This window comes from Idiotropiscis lumnitzeri, chromosome 10, assembly GCF_059441095.1.
Source record: "Idiotropiscis lumnitzeri isolate Australia: NSW breed Sydney's pygmy pipehorse chromosome 10, RoL_Ilum_1.0, whole genome shotgun sequence".
Classification (NCBI taxonomy): domain Eukaryota; kingdom Metazoa; phylum Chordata; class Actinopteri; order Syngnathiformes; family Syngnathidae; genus Idiotropiscis; species Idiotropiscis lumnitzeri.
Genome location: NC_142400.1, coordinates 437,691 through 456,475, shown reverse-complemented (window position 1 = coordinate 456,475; position 18,785 = coordinate 437,691). Strand labels below are relative to the sequence as shown.

Here is an 18,785-nt window from a genome sequence, read left to right as displayed (position 1 = left end):
CCGAGTGCTTTGATGGCGCCGCTCTTAAACGACCTCCTCGGCGTGCTCGAGTACTTCATATTTTGCGCACGCGGCTGACTGAAGCCCCTTAAGTGCTTTGGCAACACTTATTCCGACGTGGCACGACGGAGACCATTCAAAGTTTCATTTGAATGAAAAGGCGCAAGACAAAAAGAAAGGGAGGCGAAAGGCGGTGCGATTGGGGACACACTTTGACATGAACACGCCCCCCACAAACACATTTTCTTGCTTGCCACATCCACGGACACCCAAAAAAAACATTCCCATCAGCACACGTGGCCAACAGACTTTCACATCTTTGATGAAAAAAAATCAAGAATAAAAGTAGTGCATTTGCGCCATCTTCATTCCAAGGAAGTTGTTGAGGTGCTTCATTTAGACAAAAGTAGTCATTTGCCACCATCTTGCAGGCCCTCGGTGCCCAATCAACAATGTTGAAGCGAGTTGAGGCGCTTCATCGACAAAAGTAGTGCTTTGCTGCCATCTGGTGGCATCGAAAGGCACAATCAGACAACAAAACGTTTGCCGTTTTTGTCTGACTTGCTTGTCGTGCGCGTGGACATTTTTGTGGGTGAGGCGGAACCGTTTTGGACGGAACAAGAAAGTCAGGGTCACGGGGTCATCGGCTTCGATGGCCGCCTTCGTTGCCAATCGCTGTCATGATGGCGCGCGTGACGGTGGCGAGTAGAACAACGGAACGCCATCGTGGACGCTGCCATGAAAATGATAGCAAGCGAAGAAAAATGGAAAGCGGCACGGAGGAACGAGTTTGGATCGCGGAAGGTCACGTCGGCCACACGGACGTCAGGAAGTCGTCTGATGCCGAGAAAACGTATCGCGATTCCTGAGTTGACTTTTTAGAATTGTTCAAGTTTGGCTGCAATTCTTAAAAAAAAAAAAAATTCTATAATGTGGAACTCTCACTTTGAACAGAAGATCACGTTAATGCTCCACGTTGAGCTGACGAGAGAAGACACCAACAAGGCCGTCGCTTGTCAGCCGGCGTTGAACAGAAAGAGGCACTGTGACGCCTCTGCGGGCGGAGACGTGAAGTGAGAGGCCAAACAGTGAAAAGGACCAACAGGGCCCAATTTGCACCCGCTTCGGTCAACACACGCACACACACACACACACACACACGCACACACGCACACACACGCCGCCACTGTTTGCAGACCTGAAAGACAAGTATTGTGTCCCGTGCGCGCGCACACGCGAGCAAGCGTTTAACCTTCACAAAACAGAATATGCAGATGGCGATCCCACGCTGGCTTTGGAGCACGAGCAGGCTGCCGCCGTTATATAAACAAGTCGCAAGTCGCAAAGCGGACGGACGGACGCCTCGGCGTGTTTACACGTTGACAGACAAAGACGCCAACGGAAATTTGGTGCGGAGACGCAATTTGAGGAAATCCTTTTCAACTTTTTCTTGCGACTCGGCACTGGAGAAGCGCAAGAGGTGGCGAGCGCCTTTATTTTGCGCGTTGACGACTGCCGAAGCTCGTTTTCTTTTGTTTTTTTTTTTTTGCAAGTGGCGTGCAAAGCGGAAGCGCGTCGGCCGTCTTGAGCTTGCCGACGTTTTAAGCGCTCGTTGAGGTGCGAAGCGGCGCTCGCGCCACAGAAAAAGCTTCCTGCGGAGCTGGATTGCGCAAACGGGGCGTGTTCGCGGTTGCCCCGTTTCTTGCGTCCGCCGAGGCGCTGCGACGCGTTCGTGTGCGCCTCCCAAATTTGATGAAAACTTGCCTCGGCTGGAATGCTTCTTGATATTTCCCGCTGCGCACAACCGGCGCCGGCAGGTGGCGCTGTAGCGTTTGATGACGTTTGTGGAAGTCACTCATCTTTAGGAAGGAAAAAAAAAAATGTTTTTCTTAAATGAAAAAATGAGGTAGGCCTCGCTGTGTTGTCGGGTCGTGTCGTAAGTCGCACAAAGTTGTCGTTAAAGCGCTTCACTTTTGTGAACGCGGCAGTGCTGCTGTTGTTCTTTTTTTGGTTGTTTTGTTTTTTTTTTTTGGTGCGCGGACTTGTTAGTCTGCAGCAGAGCAGGCAAGGTCGCCGAGGAGCATTGATTGCAACGTGCTCGTCAATACGCAATGAGGCCCGCTTGGAGCTTTGTCTTCCGCCGCCGCCCCGACGCGAGCGCAAAGTCGAGTCCCCTCTCGATGGCCCCGCGCCGCCGGATCCCGGTCCCGGTCCTGGTCCTGGTCCCGCTCCTTCTGGGCTTTGCTCGTAAGTCCCTCACGCACACACATGCATCCCTATTAGAGGAGACGCGCCGAATCGATTCGTCATTATGTGGCAAACAGGCCGCAGGAGGCCGGCGCATAATTTCGCCACAAACACGTCGGATCCATATTAAGGCTCGGCTTGTCTCGGAGTGGACGACGTGTAATTACCGCCAGCGCCGAGCGGTTATTTGCTGCAGCGTGAATGTTTGTGCGCAACTTGTCCTCAACAGTTATTGATAAAGCGCATCAATTGCAAGTTTTTGTTTTTTTTTTTTACATTTTGGAGTGGGTGGGAAAACTTTTGTGCTTTTTCTTTTTTTGAAAAACCAAAAGAATATATGAACATGCATTTGAAGTAGTGAATTTGAAAAATAATAATCCATTTTGTGAAAATGTGCTTTCCATCGACACTCTTGAGCCATTCGTTGCTCAGCAGCCGGTCGAGGAACGTTTGGCTGCGTTTCCGAATCTTTGATCGTCATCCGTCGCTGGGGATGATTTGTTGTAGCGGCGGCCGAAGAAAATGACAAAAAATGCCACGGCGATAGCATCCATGTTCAACGATCACATTCCGTTCATATGAAAATCGATTCCGAATCGGAGGTGGGCGGGCGAGACCTTCGAGGCCTTCTCTGCTGCTTATTTGAAAAACATCATCAAGAAATCTTAATCGTGACGATACTTTGTGTTCTATTAGGTTGTCTTTTTAGGCGAGGTCCTTTTTGATCCGATCACAATTCAGCAATCTTGTGTTGCCGGGCAGATTTCGTCAACCTATTTTTCTCCACGCCGTCAGCTCGTTTGTGTCGCGGTTGCTCGACCGTTGCAGGAGCCGATGGGATCTCCAGTCGGCGACGGTGCACCTTCTCGTAGGCCGCACCTCGAAGGTGCCGTCGTGTCCTGCGATTGGATACTCGCTCGTGAGGGGGCGGGGCCACGCAAGAGCTTCCGAAAATCAAACGACTCACGTTGGCCAAAAGAGGCAAAAAGTCCGGATTTAATTGCAGTTGTCCTTGCGCGGCCATTTTCAAGAGAAGCTTGCTCTCGCTCTCGTGAGTCGTGCGTCTGGATGTCATCCGTCCAGCCGCGGTGTCCGAAATGATGGCGTCGTGAGGAGGATTTCTTCACTGAAGGTCGACGTGCGAAATGCACGACCCGCCGTTGGAACTTAGAAAGAAAGTGCGACCATTTCAGGTGCCACGTTTTGAGCTTTTTTGGTCGGTTTTCTCTTTTCAAAAGGTTTGGAAACATTCGAATGCAAGCTCATGCTGCTGCAAAGGACAATTTCAAATCGAAAAAAAAAATCCGTGGAAGAGCACGATCGTGATGCAATATGCGCCTCGTCTCAAATGTTCAAGCTGCCAGTAATTACGCTTCAACTGGGATTCGGAAAAGAGCCAATATTAGGACGGCGGCGTCTGCCCCCGAGGGCTTAAAAGAAGACGGGGGGGGCAGCCAGTCAGAAATGAAAAGTACAAAAAAGATAATATGATTTTTCCGTGTAAATGGCGAGCATGTTGAAGCGGGAAAGCGAGATGGAAAGAAAGAGGAGGAGGGCGCCGCATGACGACGACGTTCGGAGACGCGATGAATACCCGCCGTGGTTTTTGCCAGCGAGCGCCGCGCTGTCGTCCGTCCGCCGTCGAACGCCATCAACAGAAGGACTTTGTCTAACGTCGTCGGGATGGAGCGATGGATGTCAGGCGTCGGCTGCGACGTCTTGGCAGCGCTTGTTTGCCAAAATGCCAGCTTTGTGTTTGCGCGGAAACACAAGTTGATTTGTGCGACGGCATTTTTGGGGAATGCTCTCCGACAATGTTCGTGCTGTGTGACGATTCGTGCCAAGTGGGAAGCGAGGCCACGCGTGCGTCCGTTTGCGAGCGCGGAGACGGATTCGATCCCGCGAGGGCGACGTCCAGGCCGGACGTGTTGGCGGTCACGCGCAGAGCGCACCGTGACAACAACAAACAAAACATTAAACACTCACTTGCGTTCAAGAGAAAAGAGCACAACCTCATCCATTGATTGTTGTTCCAAATGGAATCATTTTAAATCGGAACGTATGACACGCGAGTCCAGCTTTGGAAAGTTGCCGCGTGTACGTGGCAGCTTTGACTTGGAACCAGAGCAAAAGTTGAGTCCAGTGCCTCCTCAAAAGCCGTTTTGGGATGAGCGCACGCGGCGGCCATTGTTGCCTTCTGGTTGGGCTCGTTTACGAAAGGTGAGGAGCGGTCATGGGATGGGTGGACGACGGCGCCGCGCTGGAGACGGAAAAAAAAAAAAAAAAGCGGAAGGTCAACATGGGCAAGCGGCACTGAAGCTAAATTGCGAGAGTTGAAAAGGATGGAGGTGAAAAATTTTGGCCACCAAATGAAAGAAATGGCGTTGAATGCGAGGTCGCGAGTGAGCGGCGACGATTTGATGCTGATGAGGCCGATGAGATTCGCCGTCCTCGTGGAGTTGCAGAGTTCGGGGGATTAAGAAAGAAGTTAAAAACAACGACTGCCAATTAAAATTGGCCAAAGCAGAGCAGAAGATGAAAGCGGGATGGCAACCAAGCCGCTCATTTTCTTGCGCCGCTTCTTCCTTCTTTCTTTCCTTTTGCGCTGTGGAAGCGTCACAGATTATGCCGCAGACTTGAGCTGCAGAACAAATCACATTTAGCACAAGCGTGGGGGGAGGAAGGGGGGGGGGGGGCGACGATTCCCACTGGGTCCACCGCTCCCCCGAAAAAAAAAATGGAGGGGGCATGCGGGAAGGGAGGCTTTTGTGCAAAACAAAATGGCGGCCGGATGATGAGGAAGTGGCTTGACGGGACCACAGGAGGAGTTTTTACAAACGTTTTCGCACATCACAAGATGAGGCGCATTTTTTTTTCTTTCTTTTTTTTCACCAGACGAGCAAAATGTGCAGGCAACTTGATTTTCTCTTGGACGCTCAAAAATGTCAACTCTTGGAAAAAGCGGTTTTCGCTCCCAAGACGAGTGAAGGTTTTTATTTTTTTTTTTTATTTCTTTCTATTTCTTATCACTTCAAAGTTTCCTTCGTTTGGCCGTGGCCTCAGCACCCACAGGAAATCGTGGAAACTTTTTTTTCTCGCTCCAAACAAAGCAACCAACAGCACATTTTTTGTGTCCCAAATCCACAAACACGTTTCCCCATTTTCCTTTCCGGATTGTTCCCGTTTCAAAAACGTTTTTCCAGTCAAAGGTGAACGTTTGGTGGCTCCAAAACGAGGAACCAAGCGCATGTTTTCGAGCTGTCTTAAAACTTTTGCTCACATGCAAAGAAAATGATGAATCTGCCGCCCACGATCGGAAACTTTTGTGGAACGACGTCCACGTTCTTGACTTTTCGTTCGTCGCGACGGCTTGCCGCCGGGATGCCGCGACATCGTTCTGCTTTTGCTTTGACGAATTGCTGACTTTTTGAGCTTGGGAAGACGCACGTGCCACTTTTCCAGCGTGAAGGTTTGTCTCATTCCGCTGGATGACCTTTGACCTGAAAATGTTTTCGGGGCGCTTTTAATGGAGGAAATTGAGATGAAAGTGCGGTTGATGTTGGCGGATTAGGCGGCAGTGAGGTGAGCTGAGAGGACGACAAAAGATTGAAAGATGTGCAAAGGATGATGTTTTATTTATAGCGGGAGCCCCCCCCCCTCCCCCCTGCGCCCCCCCCCCCCCCTTTCTTCGCTCTGCATTTGATTGGCAGTTTCTCCCCAAAGGAAAGAAAGCGAGATGAAAGTTGGCATGATAATTTTAGATGGGAGATGCGCTGCGTGCATGGAAAAGAAGACGTAAATTGTCATAAACGCGAAGCAAGCGTTCATTTTGTACACAAACGACCTCCCGTGCACGCCGCCGCCGACGCTGGCTCGCTTGGCTGACTCGAGGGATGATGGCCAAATTGGATGTTTGGATGGGAGGAGATTGCACGGACGCCGGCGGGTGAGCCCCCCCCCCCTCCTCCCGTGAGCCCGACGAGGCGCAGTTATTGTTTGAAATTAAAAGCGGTCATAACGCGAAGGGCCGCGCGTTGTCATCGATTCTCTTGTAAATCCTCGGCCGGCCTGCCGAGGCGACACGAGCTCCTGGCCGGCCTCCAGTGGCAAGATAATGAGAGATAATGAATAGGAAGGTAGCGGCGGCGGCGGCGGCAGCCCCGCCCCCTCCAAATGGCCCCCCTTCCTCCGGGGTTCATTTGGGGCGCACTGACACAGCACATCGCTTCTGTTGACGCACTCCCAAGGATGGAGCGAGGCGGTCACTCAGCTGGCGAACTCCGGAGACGGCGTCTCAGATTTACCGACAGCGAGCGGTCCAATTTCCACATCCGAACTTTATCGTACGTCGTCGCGGTTCGCTCCAAGTTCACGACGTTCAACTTTGACCCAGAGTGACGTTTCGAGACACTTTTCCGAGTTGCAATGTTGCAATTTGCGGGCTTCCTCGAACGCATCGATGGGCACCGATTAGCGTCGTTCCAGCGCCGTAACCCTGCGGTGGAGACTTTGAACATAAACTGTGGCGCAGCACATGTAGACAGACAATTTCTCGCAACTTTAGCCGGTGTGAAAAATGGCTAAAAGGCTCAGCAAAAGTTTATTTGAAAAACAAATATTTGCATTTCCGGATGCAATCACATCAGATGGCTTTCATTGAAAAGTTGATTTTAATTTGTACCTTAATGAAATGTAATCTGCATTTTTAATCAATCTGTCAAGGGTTTTTTTTGGGGGGGCGGGGGGGGGCAGGCAGTCGCCTTAAGTTCTCAGGGTGCAAATAATGGGCGATTTTTAATGAAAGCCATCATTCAGTGTGACAGAACGCAGCGTTGTGCCGCCGCTTGAATTCTTAATCGTTGCCGGAGCTTCTTTTGGGCGCCGTCGCCTACTTTTGAGCGGCGCTAAACTTCTTAAAGCTGCTGAAAAGAAAGCATTTTTTTTTTTGGGCAGCGTTACAGACAATACTGCCCCCGCCTGGCCGCAGGCAGAATCTATCGACGGCGCCGCCATCTTGGTCTATCGACGCCACGAGGTCAGTTTCACGGCCGATGTCGTTCGGGCTGCCTCCATCCATCTTTGCTTTTTCTTCTTCTTCTCTCGCTGCGCTTGATCACAAACTCGTGATGTTTGATTTGGAAGCGTCGCCCGTAAAACTAAAGTGCTGCGCCAGCTGCTTTTAGCGCCGCCGCCGTGCGTCATTGCCCTTATACATTATCGCCCCCTCGCAGCTGCGTCGTTATCGTACCTTCAGCAGTCGCTTTCTGTAAGCGGCTGATTGCATTTCCTGCGAGAGGCCGTATGTAGCCCCGCCTCCAAGCTGCAGCTGCGTCATTTTCACGTGATTGTCGCCACTTCAAACTTTGTTGGGACAGCTGATGAGGTGATGGGGGACCAATTTGCTTCTATGAATAGAAGAGCGGCAACATTTAGGAAATATTTTCGACTCCAGACCAGAGATGGCGCTGAAAGGGTCTCGCGCTCCAAAATTTGTGTCGCTCCATCGAGCCCCTCGAACATTTATCTGATATTGTAAAATATAAGAAATATTTTCTCTGGCTCCCTCCGTATCAGTCGAGCCTCTTTTTAGTCCCACGAGTGGAAAAAAAAATCTAAAATAAACTTCTTTGCCTGCTGAACGCTCTTAAATGCTCGGAGCCACTTCCGAGCATTTTTGCTGCTCTCGATCTTTTCATTTCCGTTTTTGCTTTGCAATGGATAATTGCACGCGCACATTCCGTTTCTGTACGTTGCGCACACTTTGACCTCGCACGGTGGCTTGAGCCGCACATGAAGGGCGTGGCACGCATTCAGTGCAAAATGTTTGCTGCCGTCCAACCGTTTTGCATTTTCATGGCATCTTGGCGAGTCTTTGCTCTTCATTACGGGCAGTCGCCGTCGCGTCGGAGTGCTGACAAGTCGCTAATGGAAGACGAGACACGTGGCGCTGAACTTGTCAAGACGCGGAGCGGGCGACGCTAATGTCCTCGCCAAACAATGGCGGCCCGACGTTGGGCCGGCCGCTCGATGACTAATAAGAGTCATTCGGAAAATTATTGCGACCGAGTTGGCAAGTCATGACATCACCAAATCGACGCGCGGAATGGACTCGATCGCGCCACTTGTCCACATGTTTGTCATTGCGGCGCTCGCCGCTTAATCGGTGCATTGTCGATTTTCTGTGAAGATGAGATTGCGATCTACGAAAAGCGATGCCGATGAACGAAGGGATGTCAAAGTCTTTTTATTGCAACGTGAAGAAGACGCTCCGGCTGGCAAATGGCAGTCGGACGTTAGCGTAATTTGCCGGCTGACAAAAAAAAAAAATCATATCCAGGCGAGGTATGAAACGTTTTTAAAAAAAACAAAGTATTGTTCAAATGCATGGTAGGGAATAAAAAAAAAAATCTTTTTTTTTTTTTTTTAAGCCACCAAAAAATCTGGAAGGCGGGCCGCAAATGAGCCAGTCCAGTTTGGGACGAGCTCGTCGTTTGGGTCTGTGTAGGATGAAGAACTCGAGAGCCCAACAAGCCAGCGAGTGTTTTTATTTTGATAAAGAACAGCGAGGTGAACTTTTGCTGCTCTTCTGTGTCCTCTTCCAGCGAGTTGTCAGGCGGTCCAGGCGGAGAACGTCACCGTCTTGGAAGGCGGCACGGCCCAAATTTCCTGCCGCCTGCAGAACTACGACGGCTCCATCGTGGTCATCCAGAACCCGCGGCGGCAGACGCTTTTCTTCAACGGCACGCGCGGTGAGGACTTGCATGGGTGTCATCTGGCCATGACCCAAAAGTGCACACACACACACACACACACGCACACACACCTACGCGCAGTGTGTATGTTATCGCTTGAAACGCAAAAGTAGCCAAATTGCATGAAATTGAAACATTTGCTTGCGATCTCACCATTTTCAAGCTACCTTTTGAAAAAGTGACTTTAGGTGTCACAAGACGTTGGGTCGCATCACGTGACGCTTGATTACATGACGCCGCGTTGCGTCAAGTCCAGCGCTCGGTGTTGAAATTCGTCTTCAACTCGAAAATGTCGCCATCCGTGAATCGTGTCTTACATCGTCCTGCGTGGACCGCAAACAAGACGTGATTTTGTTTTCTCCTCTTCCCGTCCACCCCAGAATCGAAACGAGCACAAACCCGTCGTCTTCCGTCATCCTCGAGGACGCAGGTTGGGCAAAAAAAATAGATCAATGATTCACATGCCTACAATTTCGTTTTCACTTTTGTTGCCGCAAATGGCTTCATTTTGCCATTTGGGCCTTTCCTCATTAAAAAGATAACCAATGAGTTAATTGAGGTGACTCTTTTATTTCCCAGCCAAACTATGTGACTGCTTTTAAAAGGACAGTCCGTGCGCCGTTAACCCCAATGATGAGTTGCAGGCGCACTGCAGCTCTTTATGGGAGCGGCGGCGGCGGCGGCGGCGGCGGCGGCGGCGTTGCTGTTGTGCGCAAATTGTTATGTGGCTACCGTTGGATTGAGTCAAGAGCCTCGGGCTCGGCAAACAGCACTTTTGCCCTTTAATCACTTGTTCCCGGCAAGCTAATGTCGCCTCCGAGCGATGCGTACGAGGTGGAAATCGTGATGCAAAAAAAAAAAAAGGCCCCGAGAGCTAACATTAGCGCTTCCCATTAAATGTCATTTTGGAGAGATTGCTACTTTTCAAATAATCTCTCGTCTCCAAATTGACGACGTTTTTGTTTGTCATTTCCGCTTGAGGCCAACTTTCGGACAAATGCTTTTTTATTTTCAAGTCCTTTCTCGACCACGTTTTGAATATTTAATACAGAGCAGAAATGGAATTGTCAAACGAAGGCTTGTTTGTAAAATCGTCCTCGGCTTTGCGTTGCTTTACATGATGACCTTTAAAAGAAGACAAAAGCGTTCCACTCGCGCGTCGTTAGAAGGCGTCGCCTCACGTTGTTGTGCTGCTACGCTAACTTGTTTCCTTTGATGCGAGGCGACGTTGCCTTGGGTTCTTTTCCATGACGTTGCTTATGAATTGATTTGAGGAATTGATGAAATGATTTCATTTTTTGCCATTCAGTTTGTTTTTAAAGCAAATCTTATTTTTATTTTTTACAAAATGTTTTTTTTGTTGAATTTTTCATCGTTTTAGTGTTAGTTTTAGTTTTTAAAAGATTTAATATTTGTCAAGTTCAAGATCATTTTTTTTTCACTTTTGTTTTGTAATAAAATGAAATTCATATCCCTTTCAGCTCTTGTTTGGTATTAATTGAGAAAGATTATAAATTCTTTTTGGCTTGAGTTCATTTTGTCAACGTAAGATGTGGTTTCAGTTTTGTTTTCATCGAAAAATGTTTTTCCTCGTTTGTTTTCGTGAATTGTTTTACGTGAACCATCCCGACCGCTCGTCATTTGCCGTGTTCACGGTCTTGTCTCGTTTGTCTTTTCCCAATTTCCGGCTAACTTGCAAGCACGGCGACCGCGTGGCCCGCCCGATTATCCTCCTTGTGCCAAACGCGTTTTCCATTTCGCTCTCGTTTTCGTTCCGTGGCTTTATCGGTTTGTTTTACTCACGCTGGCTTCCACGCTCAAAAATCCAAAATCAAATATCTTCTCGGTGCCGTCGAGACGAAGGAGGTCTGGCGGCGGCGCATCACGAGGTGCCTCCCGCCCCCCCCCCCCAGTCGACAATTCCCAAAGAAAGGGAGGCGGGCCAAATCAAGGTGTCAATATCGACTCTTTCCCTGAAGCATTCGCGCCGATCTGCCGACACGGAGCCGCTGCCGCTTTGTTGCTCGCCGCCTTTCTCGTCGTCTCGGCTAACAAAAAGAAAATCGGTGCAAATTTGCCGCCTCTAATCATCTTTTGTCCAAGCTTCGTCTTTCCAACGTCAGCTTTTGTGTGCGTTCAATGGCGCCATTTAACCTGTTTCCAAATTGCTAAAAAGGGGCTTTAGTCGCCCCAAAACTTGCTCAATCCTTCACGCACCCAAAAAAAAAACAAAATCAACTCCAGAAGAACAATTTGAAAGGGAGGCACTCATTTGACATTGTTGGATGAAGAATGGATGAGTGCGAGGCGTTGTCTTTCATATTATGCACGCTCCTCCTCCTAACTTTTCACATCAATACAAAAAAGTTGCTGTGAGGCCAAAAAAGAATTTTCTTGAGGAGTTGCATAAAGTTGGGAAAAATGTCATCAATGAAAACAAATTTGTCATGTCGAACAAATAGCATTTTGGAGATGGACGGAGCGAGATATCTTTTCCACGGTGCTAAAATGCGTCGCGACACCTTCAGCCCTGAAGGACGACCGCTTCCAGATGGTGCTGTTCACGCCGCGGCTGGTGCGCATCACGCTGACCAACGTGAGCGTCTGGGACGAGGGCGGCTACTTCTGCCAGCTCTACACGGACGCCACGCACCACCAGGTGGCCACGCTGGCCGTGCTGGTCCCCCCGGAGACGCCCGTGGTGGAGGTGAAGCAGGAGGCGGTGGAGGGCGGCGAGGTGGAGCTCAGCTGCGTGGCGCCGCGCAGCAAGCCCGCCGCCAGCCTGCGCTGGATGCGCAACGGCCGCGAGATTCCAGGTACGCCGCCGCAAATGTCGGTCATTTTGGGTTACGCCCCCTCCCAAGAAGAAAACAATTTGCACCCACACTCCGCCGCAACGCTAAAGAATTGCATTTTGGCTGCGAAACAAACCGACATCGTCAAGTTCAAACTCGCTGCCCACGATGAGCAGCGAGAGCGACACTGCCACCTACTGGACGGGAGGTGCAATGACACGTTATTGTCGTACGGCGGGGGGGGGGGCATGTTTCCCAGGGCCACACGCGCCCCCCTTTCTCATCTTTCTAATGGACGTGAAATGTAAATGCCCGTCCGTCCGTCCGTCCTCGAGCGCCTCATCGGCCGCTCCCTCCCGCTTGTCGCGCTGCTTCTTCTCGCCCCCCGCCTCACCCGCTCTCCCTTCGCTCCGGCAGGCGTGGTCTCCCAGCAGGACAACGGCAAGACGGCCAGCGTGTCGAGCACCATCCGCCTCGCGGTGGAGCGCAAGGACAACGGGGCGGCGTTGAGCTGCGAGGCGCTCCACCCGGCGCTGGCCAACCAGAAGAGGATCCGACATTACCGCCTGGATGTGTTCTGTGAGTATGGGAGGTGTCGACGAGCTTCCGGCGCTTCGGGCTGCTTTCGTCGCCACAAATTGGAAATGTTGCCTCGCAAAGGCCAAATGTCAGACGGTGAGGCCTTGGCTCATATTCATAAGCACGAGAGGCTCTTTGGGTCCCTCCGCTGATATTCGGCAATTTTCGTCCGGCGTGCTTGACATTTATTTCCTATTTTTGGAAGTCGCGAGGCGTGATTATTTTGGAGGATCAATGAGGCCCGTTTTTGAAGTCGAACGATCGATCGTCACTTGGGATTATTGCGTGCGTCGTTGTGGACGAGGGGGCGGGGCTATTAAAATGATTTCAACTGAGCTCGTTTGTGAAAAACTTGATAGCGAGGAAGTGACGGGAGAATTGAATTTTCAATTTCTTTCTGCGTGTCCAAAACGTTTGTTTCCTCACAAGCGCTTGTTGACTTCCAAGCTTCGTCGCTCGCCAACTTGGCGTGACGTCACGCGTGCGGCGTGCGCCCATGTCTCGGCTCCACCCTGGGAAGGAGATGAAATCTCTTTTTTTTCATCTCTGACCGCTTCCAATAGCGAGACATATGTCGGAAGCGTTTGGACGGTATTATTTGTTTGCTGATGTGTTCTGCTTTCTTCTTCTTCCTTTTTTTTTTCCCGTTTATGTTCTGCAGCGTTATCTAAATAAAGATGCGTTGGATTTTCCCGACCGTCGACTTTCTTCATGGTCAACGAAGTTTGTTGATCGTCGCAACGGGGAATACTGCCACATCTCTGCTTGTTGCTTGTCAGGCGGTTGGTTGCCTTGGCAACGGATGGCAACGGCGCCACAAGCCATATTTTGTTGCCTTTTTCTTCTCACGTTGGTTGTCTGTTTTTTTTTTCTGTTGTTGTTGACAGTCGCACCGACCGTGCGGATCGTCCCTCCAGCCGGCATCTTGCGAGAAGGCGACTCGCTGAGCCTCTCCTGCTCGGTCGTCGGCAACCCTCTGTAAGTCCAACTCATGGAACTCGAAGCGCACCGTAACGGCGCCGTCAAATGTTGACTTTTTGGACAAGGTGCCATTTATGAGCCGCTGCAAAAAAAAAAAAAAAAAAAGCATAACAAAATATAGTTTATGAATGGCTATCCGAGGTTCGAGTGTCCTTCTTTTACAAAATGGCATCATGACAAGATATGTTGGTCATATGACACCTCACGTCTCTCGGCAACTGCTCCTCTGCGGAGCCTCGGCAAAACGCCGCAAACGCAAGCGAGCTTGCTACGGCCGTGCGTGCGTGCGTGTGTGTGTGTGTGTGTGTGTATGTTACGTAACTCCGCAGCAGCTTTCGGAACTTTTGGAGCCGCTGATGAACTCGCAAACAGATTGCTCCTCCCATCTGGCAATTTGCATCTTTTGAGCCACTTTAAAATCGGTGAAAATTCAAATCGGAAAATCGTTTTTGGATTTAAATCGAATCGCTCCACTTCAAAGTATATCAGGACACGTATTAAAATCATCTTTTATTGGAGAGAAATAATTGCGAAGGTACGCAACAGATTCTGTCGTGTATATTTTACTCTCAGAGGTTTATATTTGGTCCCTGAAATATTCAGCGCAGGAGTCAGCGTTAAATTAACTCTGAAAATGTTACGCGGCTATTTTTACTCTCATTCGTGAGACCAAATATATTCTTTTTAGTTTAGATTGTTATCTACGGAATTGACGGTGAAACGGCACGTTTGCATTACGGACAAGTTTGTTGTAATGCGTGTAAAATGACAACAAAACAAAAGTGAGTCCCACCATGCGACATCAAATCATATTCCCACTCGAGAGCGACCAAAACAAATCGGCCCACGTTCAAATTGAATCGTTTTGCACCCCGACTATCGAAAAATGGATTTATTGCAAATGTGTTTTATCGTAATCGTGAGACCGCATCGTCGTCGTCGTCATTATATGTTTGAAGTCATCCCCCAAATGATCGGGTTAGGACTGTGCCGGGTGGTGCCGCCCACTTCACAGCGACGTGACCAGCGCACCACTTTGAGCGGGAACGAAAGGAGTCGCCTTGATTGGCCAAGATTGAAGTCGACTGCGGCCACTCCCGCGGCAGCGCAGACCTCCCTCTCACAGATCTGCGCTCGTTTGCGAAATGAACAATTTGGGGACGAACTTGCGTGCGCCGCGCCGGAAATCGAGCCCTTAATCTTAATCTTTGCCTTTTCGACGACTCCTGACTAAAATGAGGCGAGAATCCCTCATCCCACCTGTGGATTTTTTGGGGTGTGATTCAGGCTTTAATTGTCAAATATTTATTCTAGCAGCGGGGCTCCCGGTGCCACTTGAGAGGAGGCCGGCGCACCTCCCACGGTGCGCCGCCATTTAGTAATCCCTCAATGAGTGGACTTGCTGTGATCGGCGTATTGACGAAAGCCGCCGCGAAAGCTTTGCAACGCTTGGTCGGGGACACTCGCTGGGCCAGCACGCACGCGCGCGCACGCACACGTCTTCAGCGACACCCTGTCCAATCCCTGTCAAGCGTTAACCACCAATTTGGGGAGGCGGAATGAGAAGAGGACGTGATGTCATTCTGCTCGAGTGCCTTCTTTTTAGTTGTCACGTGCCAAAAGTCATTTTTGATGATCCGATTTGGGACTTGACTCGAGAATCGTTATTAGAGATAAAAGTTTGTTTTTTTCTCCCTCCCCCACACGTGTGTGCGTGCGCGTGGTTGAAATCAACTTTGCGAGAGATTGCAGTCGCGGCTGCCTTGACACGCGCGCGCGAGCGCAGCTTTGTTCAGCCGAGTGTCGCCGTAATCCTCGCACCTCCTGTGTGCGCACGTGCATGTGTGTGTGCGTGTTTAGATCGTGTGTGTGTATCCCCAGCCCACAAATTGGTCGCATCGCAGCCGGAACGGAAGATTTTTATCCGCCGCGCACAACTCAGCCAAGTGCGTGTGATCATTTTTCTTCGTGAGTCGAGATCTCGTGCGTGGAGGTGCTGCTCTTTTGCTTCGTGATGGTCTTAATCATGAACAGAATGTCTTTTTGTCTGCCATCTGAAATCATTCGCGTCACGAATTGTTGTTTTCACGTTCGCATCAATTTGCCGTGGCAGGACAACATCACTTGGTGGCGCTAACGCGCATTTGAGTTGCACCTGTCGCATGCGAAAATGCGAGCTGCTGAAGGGCCGGCGATGCCTTTTTGCTTTTGAAGTTCATATTTGCTTTTCAAATTGCTCCCCAGGAAAATGTTGGAGTCAAGAAGAGAAAAGAAAATGCAGCTTGTTGCTGTGAGCAATGACAAGTTTGGAAATATCAAGTGAAATGTCTTGTTTTGTCTCTTTTGAAAAACAAAAAAACGCCGCAGGCCTCGCACCATCCAGTGGTCAAAGATCAACGACACCCTCCCTGAGCGGGCCGAGATCTCGGGGCCCACCTTCCAGATTTCCCGCTTGAGCCAATCGCACAACGGCACGTACTTGTGTCAGGCGCAGAACAACTACGGGCGAGCCGCCGATCACTACACCTTGCTGGTCTACGGTCAGTCCGCCGTTTCTCGTCATCGTCTCGTCACATTGATTCTTCCTCGCCGTCGCATCGTGTTTGTCGTCCACGTCGGACAACGGACGGATTCAAATCCTGACGTCGCCTTTCACTTTCGTTTGCTTTCCTCAAATTGTTTCACATCGGGAACATCCTCGACGACACCGACTAAACTGTTACTGCGCCGGCCTTCTTGTTTCTTTTCATATGAAGAGAAAAGAAACACGCGGCAATCGAAAGACAAGAAAAGGCGCCGAAAAGAGGCCATGCATGAGCGAGTCTGTTACATTTTAGATGATGGCAACAACAAAACATCTGCTGGGGGGGGGGCAGATTTGGGCTGCAAAGGTTTCAGAAGTCTTCAAAGACCCACCGCTGACTCAATTCTTCATGAGGGCTGACCTAAATAGTCGTCGCGGCGGCGGCGGCGCTCAAAGGCGATGATGATGTTGATGCATGCAATGTTGCTTGCCGTTTTTTGGGGGGGGAGGGGTGGGGGTTATTCAGGAAACGGGAGAAAAAGTGGCGAGCGTATTTTGACTTTTGACCTGGTTTTCTTTGGGGGGAAAAAAGCGAGAAAGCCGTTTTGGATTTTTACAGGAAAAATTTGACAAACACAAATTTTGTGGCGCCGTTACTCGGTGGCAAATGTGCCACCATGACGTTTTGTTTTTTTTCTTCCATTACAATCTTTTGTATTTAATACAGAGCTGTGATCGACTCATTCTCTGCTGTGGACGTTTTAAAATTGTCAATTTGATTCCAACCGTACATTTTTCAAGGTCTGGTGCAGCTTGTCTTGGAATATCAAGTTCATAAATAATTGTATGGTGAGCCGATCGCTGTAGATGGCGGCGATCGCCGTCTTTTGGATTTGGGATCGGCACCGCTTTAAGATTGAAGAGAGAGATTTTTCTCAAATCAATTATGAGGGAGAGAAATGGCAACATGTCGGAAACTGGACAAGTTTAGTGAACAGATATGCGCTCCGAACAAAATTCAGTCAACTCCGGCTATTCGCAGGGAATCGAAACTCTTCAGACCGCCAAAGTCACGTCGAACTGATTTTTCATTCCTTCAAATTCTTCCAAATATTCTGATCATGACTCCATCCATAACGCTCAAAGACCATTCTTTGTAAATTAAAAATTAAAAAAAATCTGTGAAGATGGGAGAAAATGTAGCGGTCACTGTTTGTGTGGCGGTGGTTCATGAGAAAGTGTCGCCATCCTAAAAAAATCGGATGCCATTTATTGAGTGCAAACAGTACGTATACTGCCCCCAAGTGGCCGTGTTGGGAAACAACACGATGGCCATTTGCGAGTGATAAAACTGCAACTGCACTGTTACTCGGTGGCAACTTTGTGGCTGCCCCCGAGTTGCGTGTTTGCTTGCACGGCAGAATGTTGTTTTGAAGGCACAGCTGTGCGTTTGTCCTCAGAAATTGGAGGGCGACGTGTGACAATTGTGCATTTTGACCAAGCTGTTGATGTCTTTGACGTTACGCGACAAGTGGATTCCAGCGAGCCACTCCCATTTGTTCTGTCGATTGCCTTCACTCTCAAGACGCCTCCAAATAAGACGTCAGATTGTTTTCCGTTATTGATCGAATTAGATTAAAATGACCCAGACACGATAGAATTTTTTTTTTACTTTATAGTATTTCAAAAAAAAAAACTAGAGTGAGCAGTCTGTTGCCCCTCTTCAATAAGCCGTCTTTTCTATTGACACGGATGTCACTCAGCTTCCGGTTTGGCCTTTTTCCGCTTGCTCGCCCCCTGCTGGCTGCCGGGGTCACCGCACCCCCTGCGTCACCTGACATACATTCGAAGCGTTCAAGCGTGGAGAAGGCATCAAGACATGGGAGCCTGCGGAACATTTTAGGGTTGGCGCCCCCTCCTCATCTACCCATCATGCTCACACACACACACACACACACACAATCAGCACATTCGCACTCGGCATCAAACGCCACAGATAATGGAGGTCTTCCACAGGCGTTGTGGGGGGGCAAGAGCGACAAGATGAAAGGTGGCGCCTCAACCCACTTTGACTCCCCCCCCTCCCTCCCTCCTTCCCGAGCAGGTTAGACATGTTGAGCTTTGATGCACGTTGCCGCCTGGCTTTTCCTCTCTCTTCATTTGTCGTCTCCATGCGGGAGCTCGGTTCAGTTCATTAATTTGATTCCCAAATTGTGCCGATGTGGTCAAATAGATGACATAAGCCGCAGCTCCTCCAGCTTTGCAGCCGTCATTCCGTCCGCTTTGCTCTGACTTGGCCGAGTGTCGCACTCCGCCATGCGGGCACGTTGGCTTTTTGTTCCCGTGCGTCGCGTCGCTACGAAACCGCCCCTTGCCAAATAGTGATCCCACGTTTGGCACGACCTCGTTAATTATTATTTCTTACAGTCTTCAACTAGACTTCCTGTTCAAGTTACTTTGCGGAACCGCGGAGGTTAGAGAACAGATTCTCGCGTAAGTTGCCATGAGATGTGAAGAGGAGGTTCGAGAGCGGCCTCGAGGAACTCGCCATGACATTTTGGTCAAAATCAAGCTGGTGCAATTCAATTTTGGGTGGTCAAATTTCTTTACGAGAAATTTCAGGTGACGGTTGATTCCAATTGTTACTCGTAAGACACCTTCGTCGTTGTTCGACTTGTACGCGCGATTGTCTTTCTAGTAAGGATAAAGAATGTTGGAGTGTGTCAACCTCAAACTGAAATTCAAGTGGCCGTCTCGAGTCGTCGTCGTCAAATGGTTGAGAAGTTAAGAGAATGAGGGGAAATTGAATCCATGTGAGGTGGCGAGAGCATCGTTCTTTTCCGAGGTCACCCTCGGCTTTCAAAAAAAGCTCCTTTCGTCATTTTACAATGTCTGGCCTGTGCGTCT

General features: G+C 49.7%; 1 protein-coding gene across 4 annotated transcripts in view; it reads left to right on the top strand.

The window, feature by feature from the left end:
- The window catches only part of cadm4 (cell adhesion molecule 4), a 114,958-nt gene that overhangs the window by 81,190 nt on the left and 14,983 nt on the right, over positions 1-18,785 (top strand). The window contains exons 1-6 of one of the 4 annotated variants that reach the window (XM_088307315.1): positions 1,995-2,247; positions 8,850-8,996; positions 11,462-11,815; positions 12,212-12,373; positions 13,261-13,351; positions 15,722-15,894. In XM_088307315.1, coding sequence (XP_088163441.1) covers positions 2,112-2,247; positions 8,850-8,996; positions 11,462-11,815; positions 12,212-12,373; positions 13,261-13,351; positions 15,722-15,894 — 1,063 coding nt within the window. In that variant the 5' untranslated portion in view covers positions 1,995-2,111. Of the gene's footprint in view, positions 1-1,994; positions 2,248-8,849; positions 8,997-11,461; positions 11,816-12,211; positions 12,374-13,260; positions 13,352-15,721; positions 15,895-18,785 lie in introns of those variants that run through there. The other 3 variants (XM_088307312.1, XM_088307314.1, XM_088307313.1) reach the window with 3 other exon arrangements.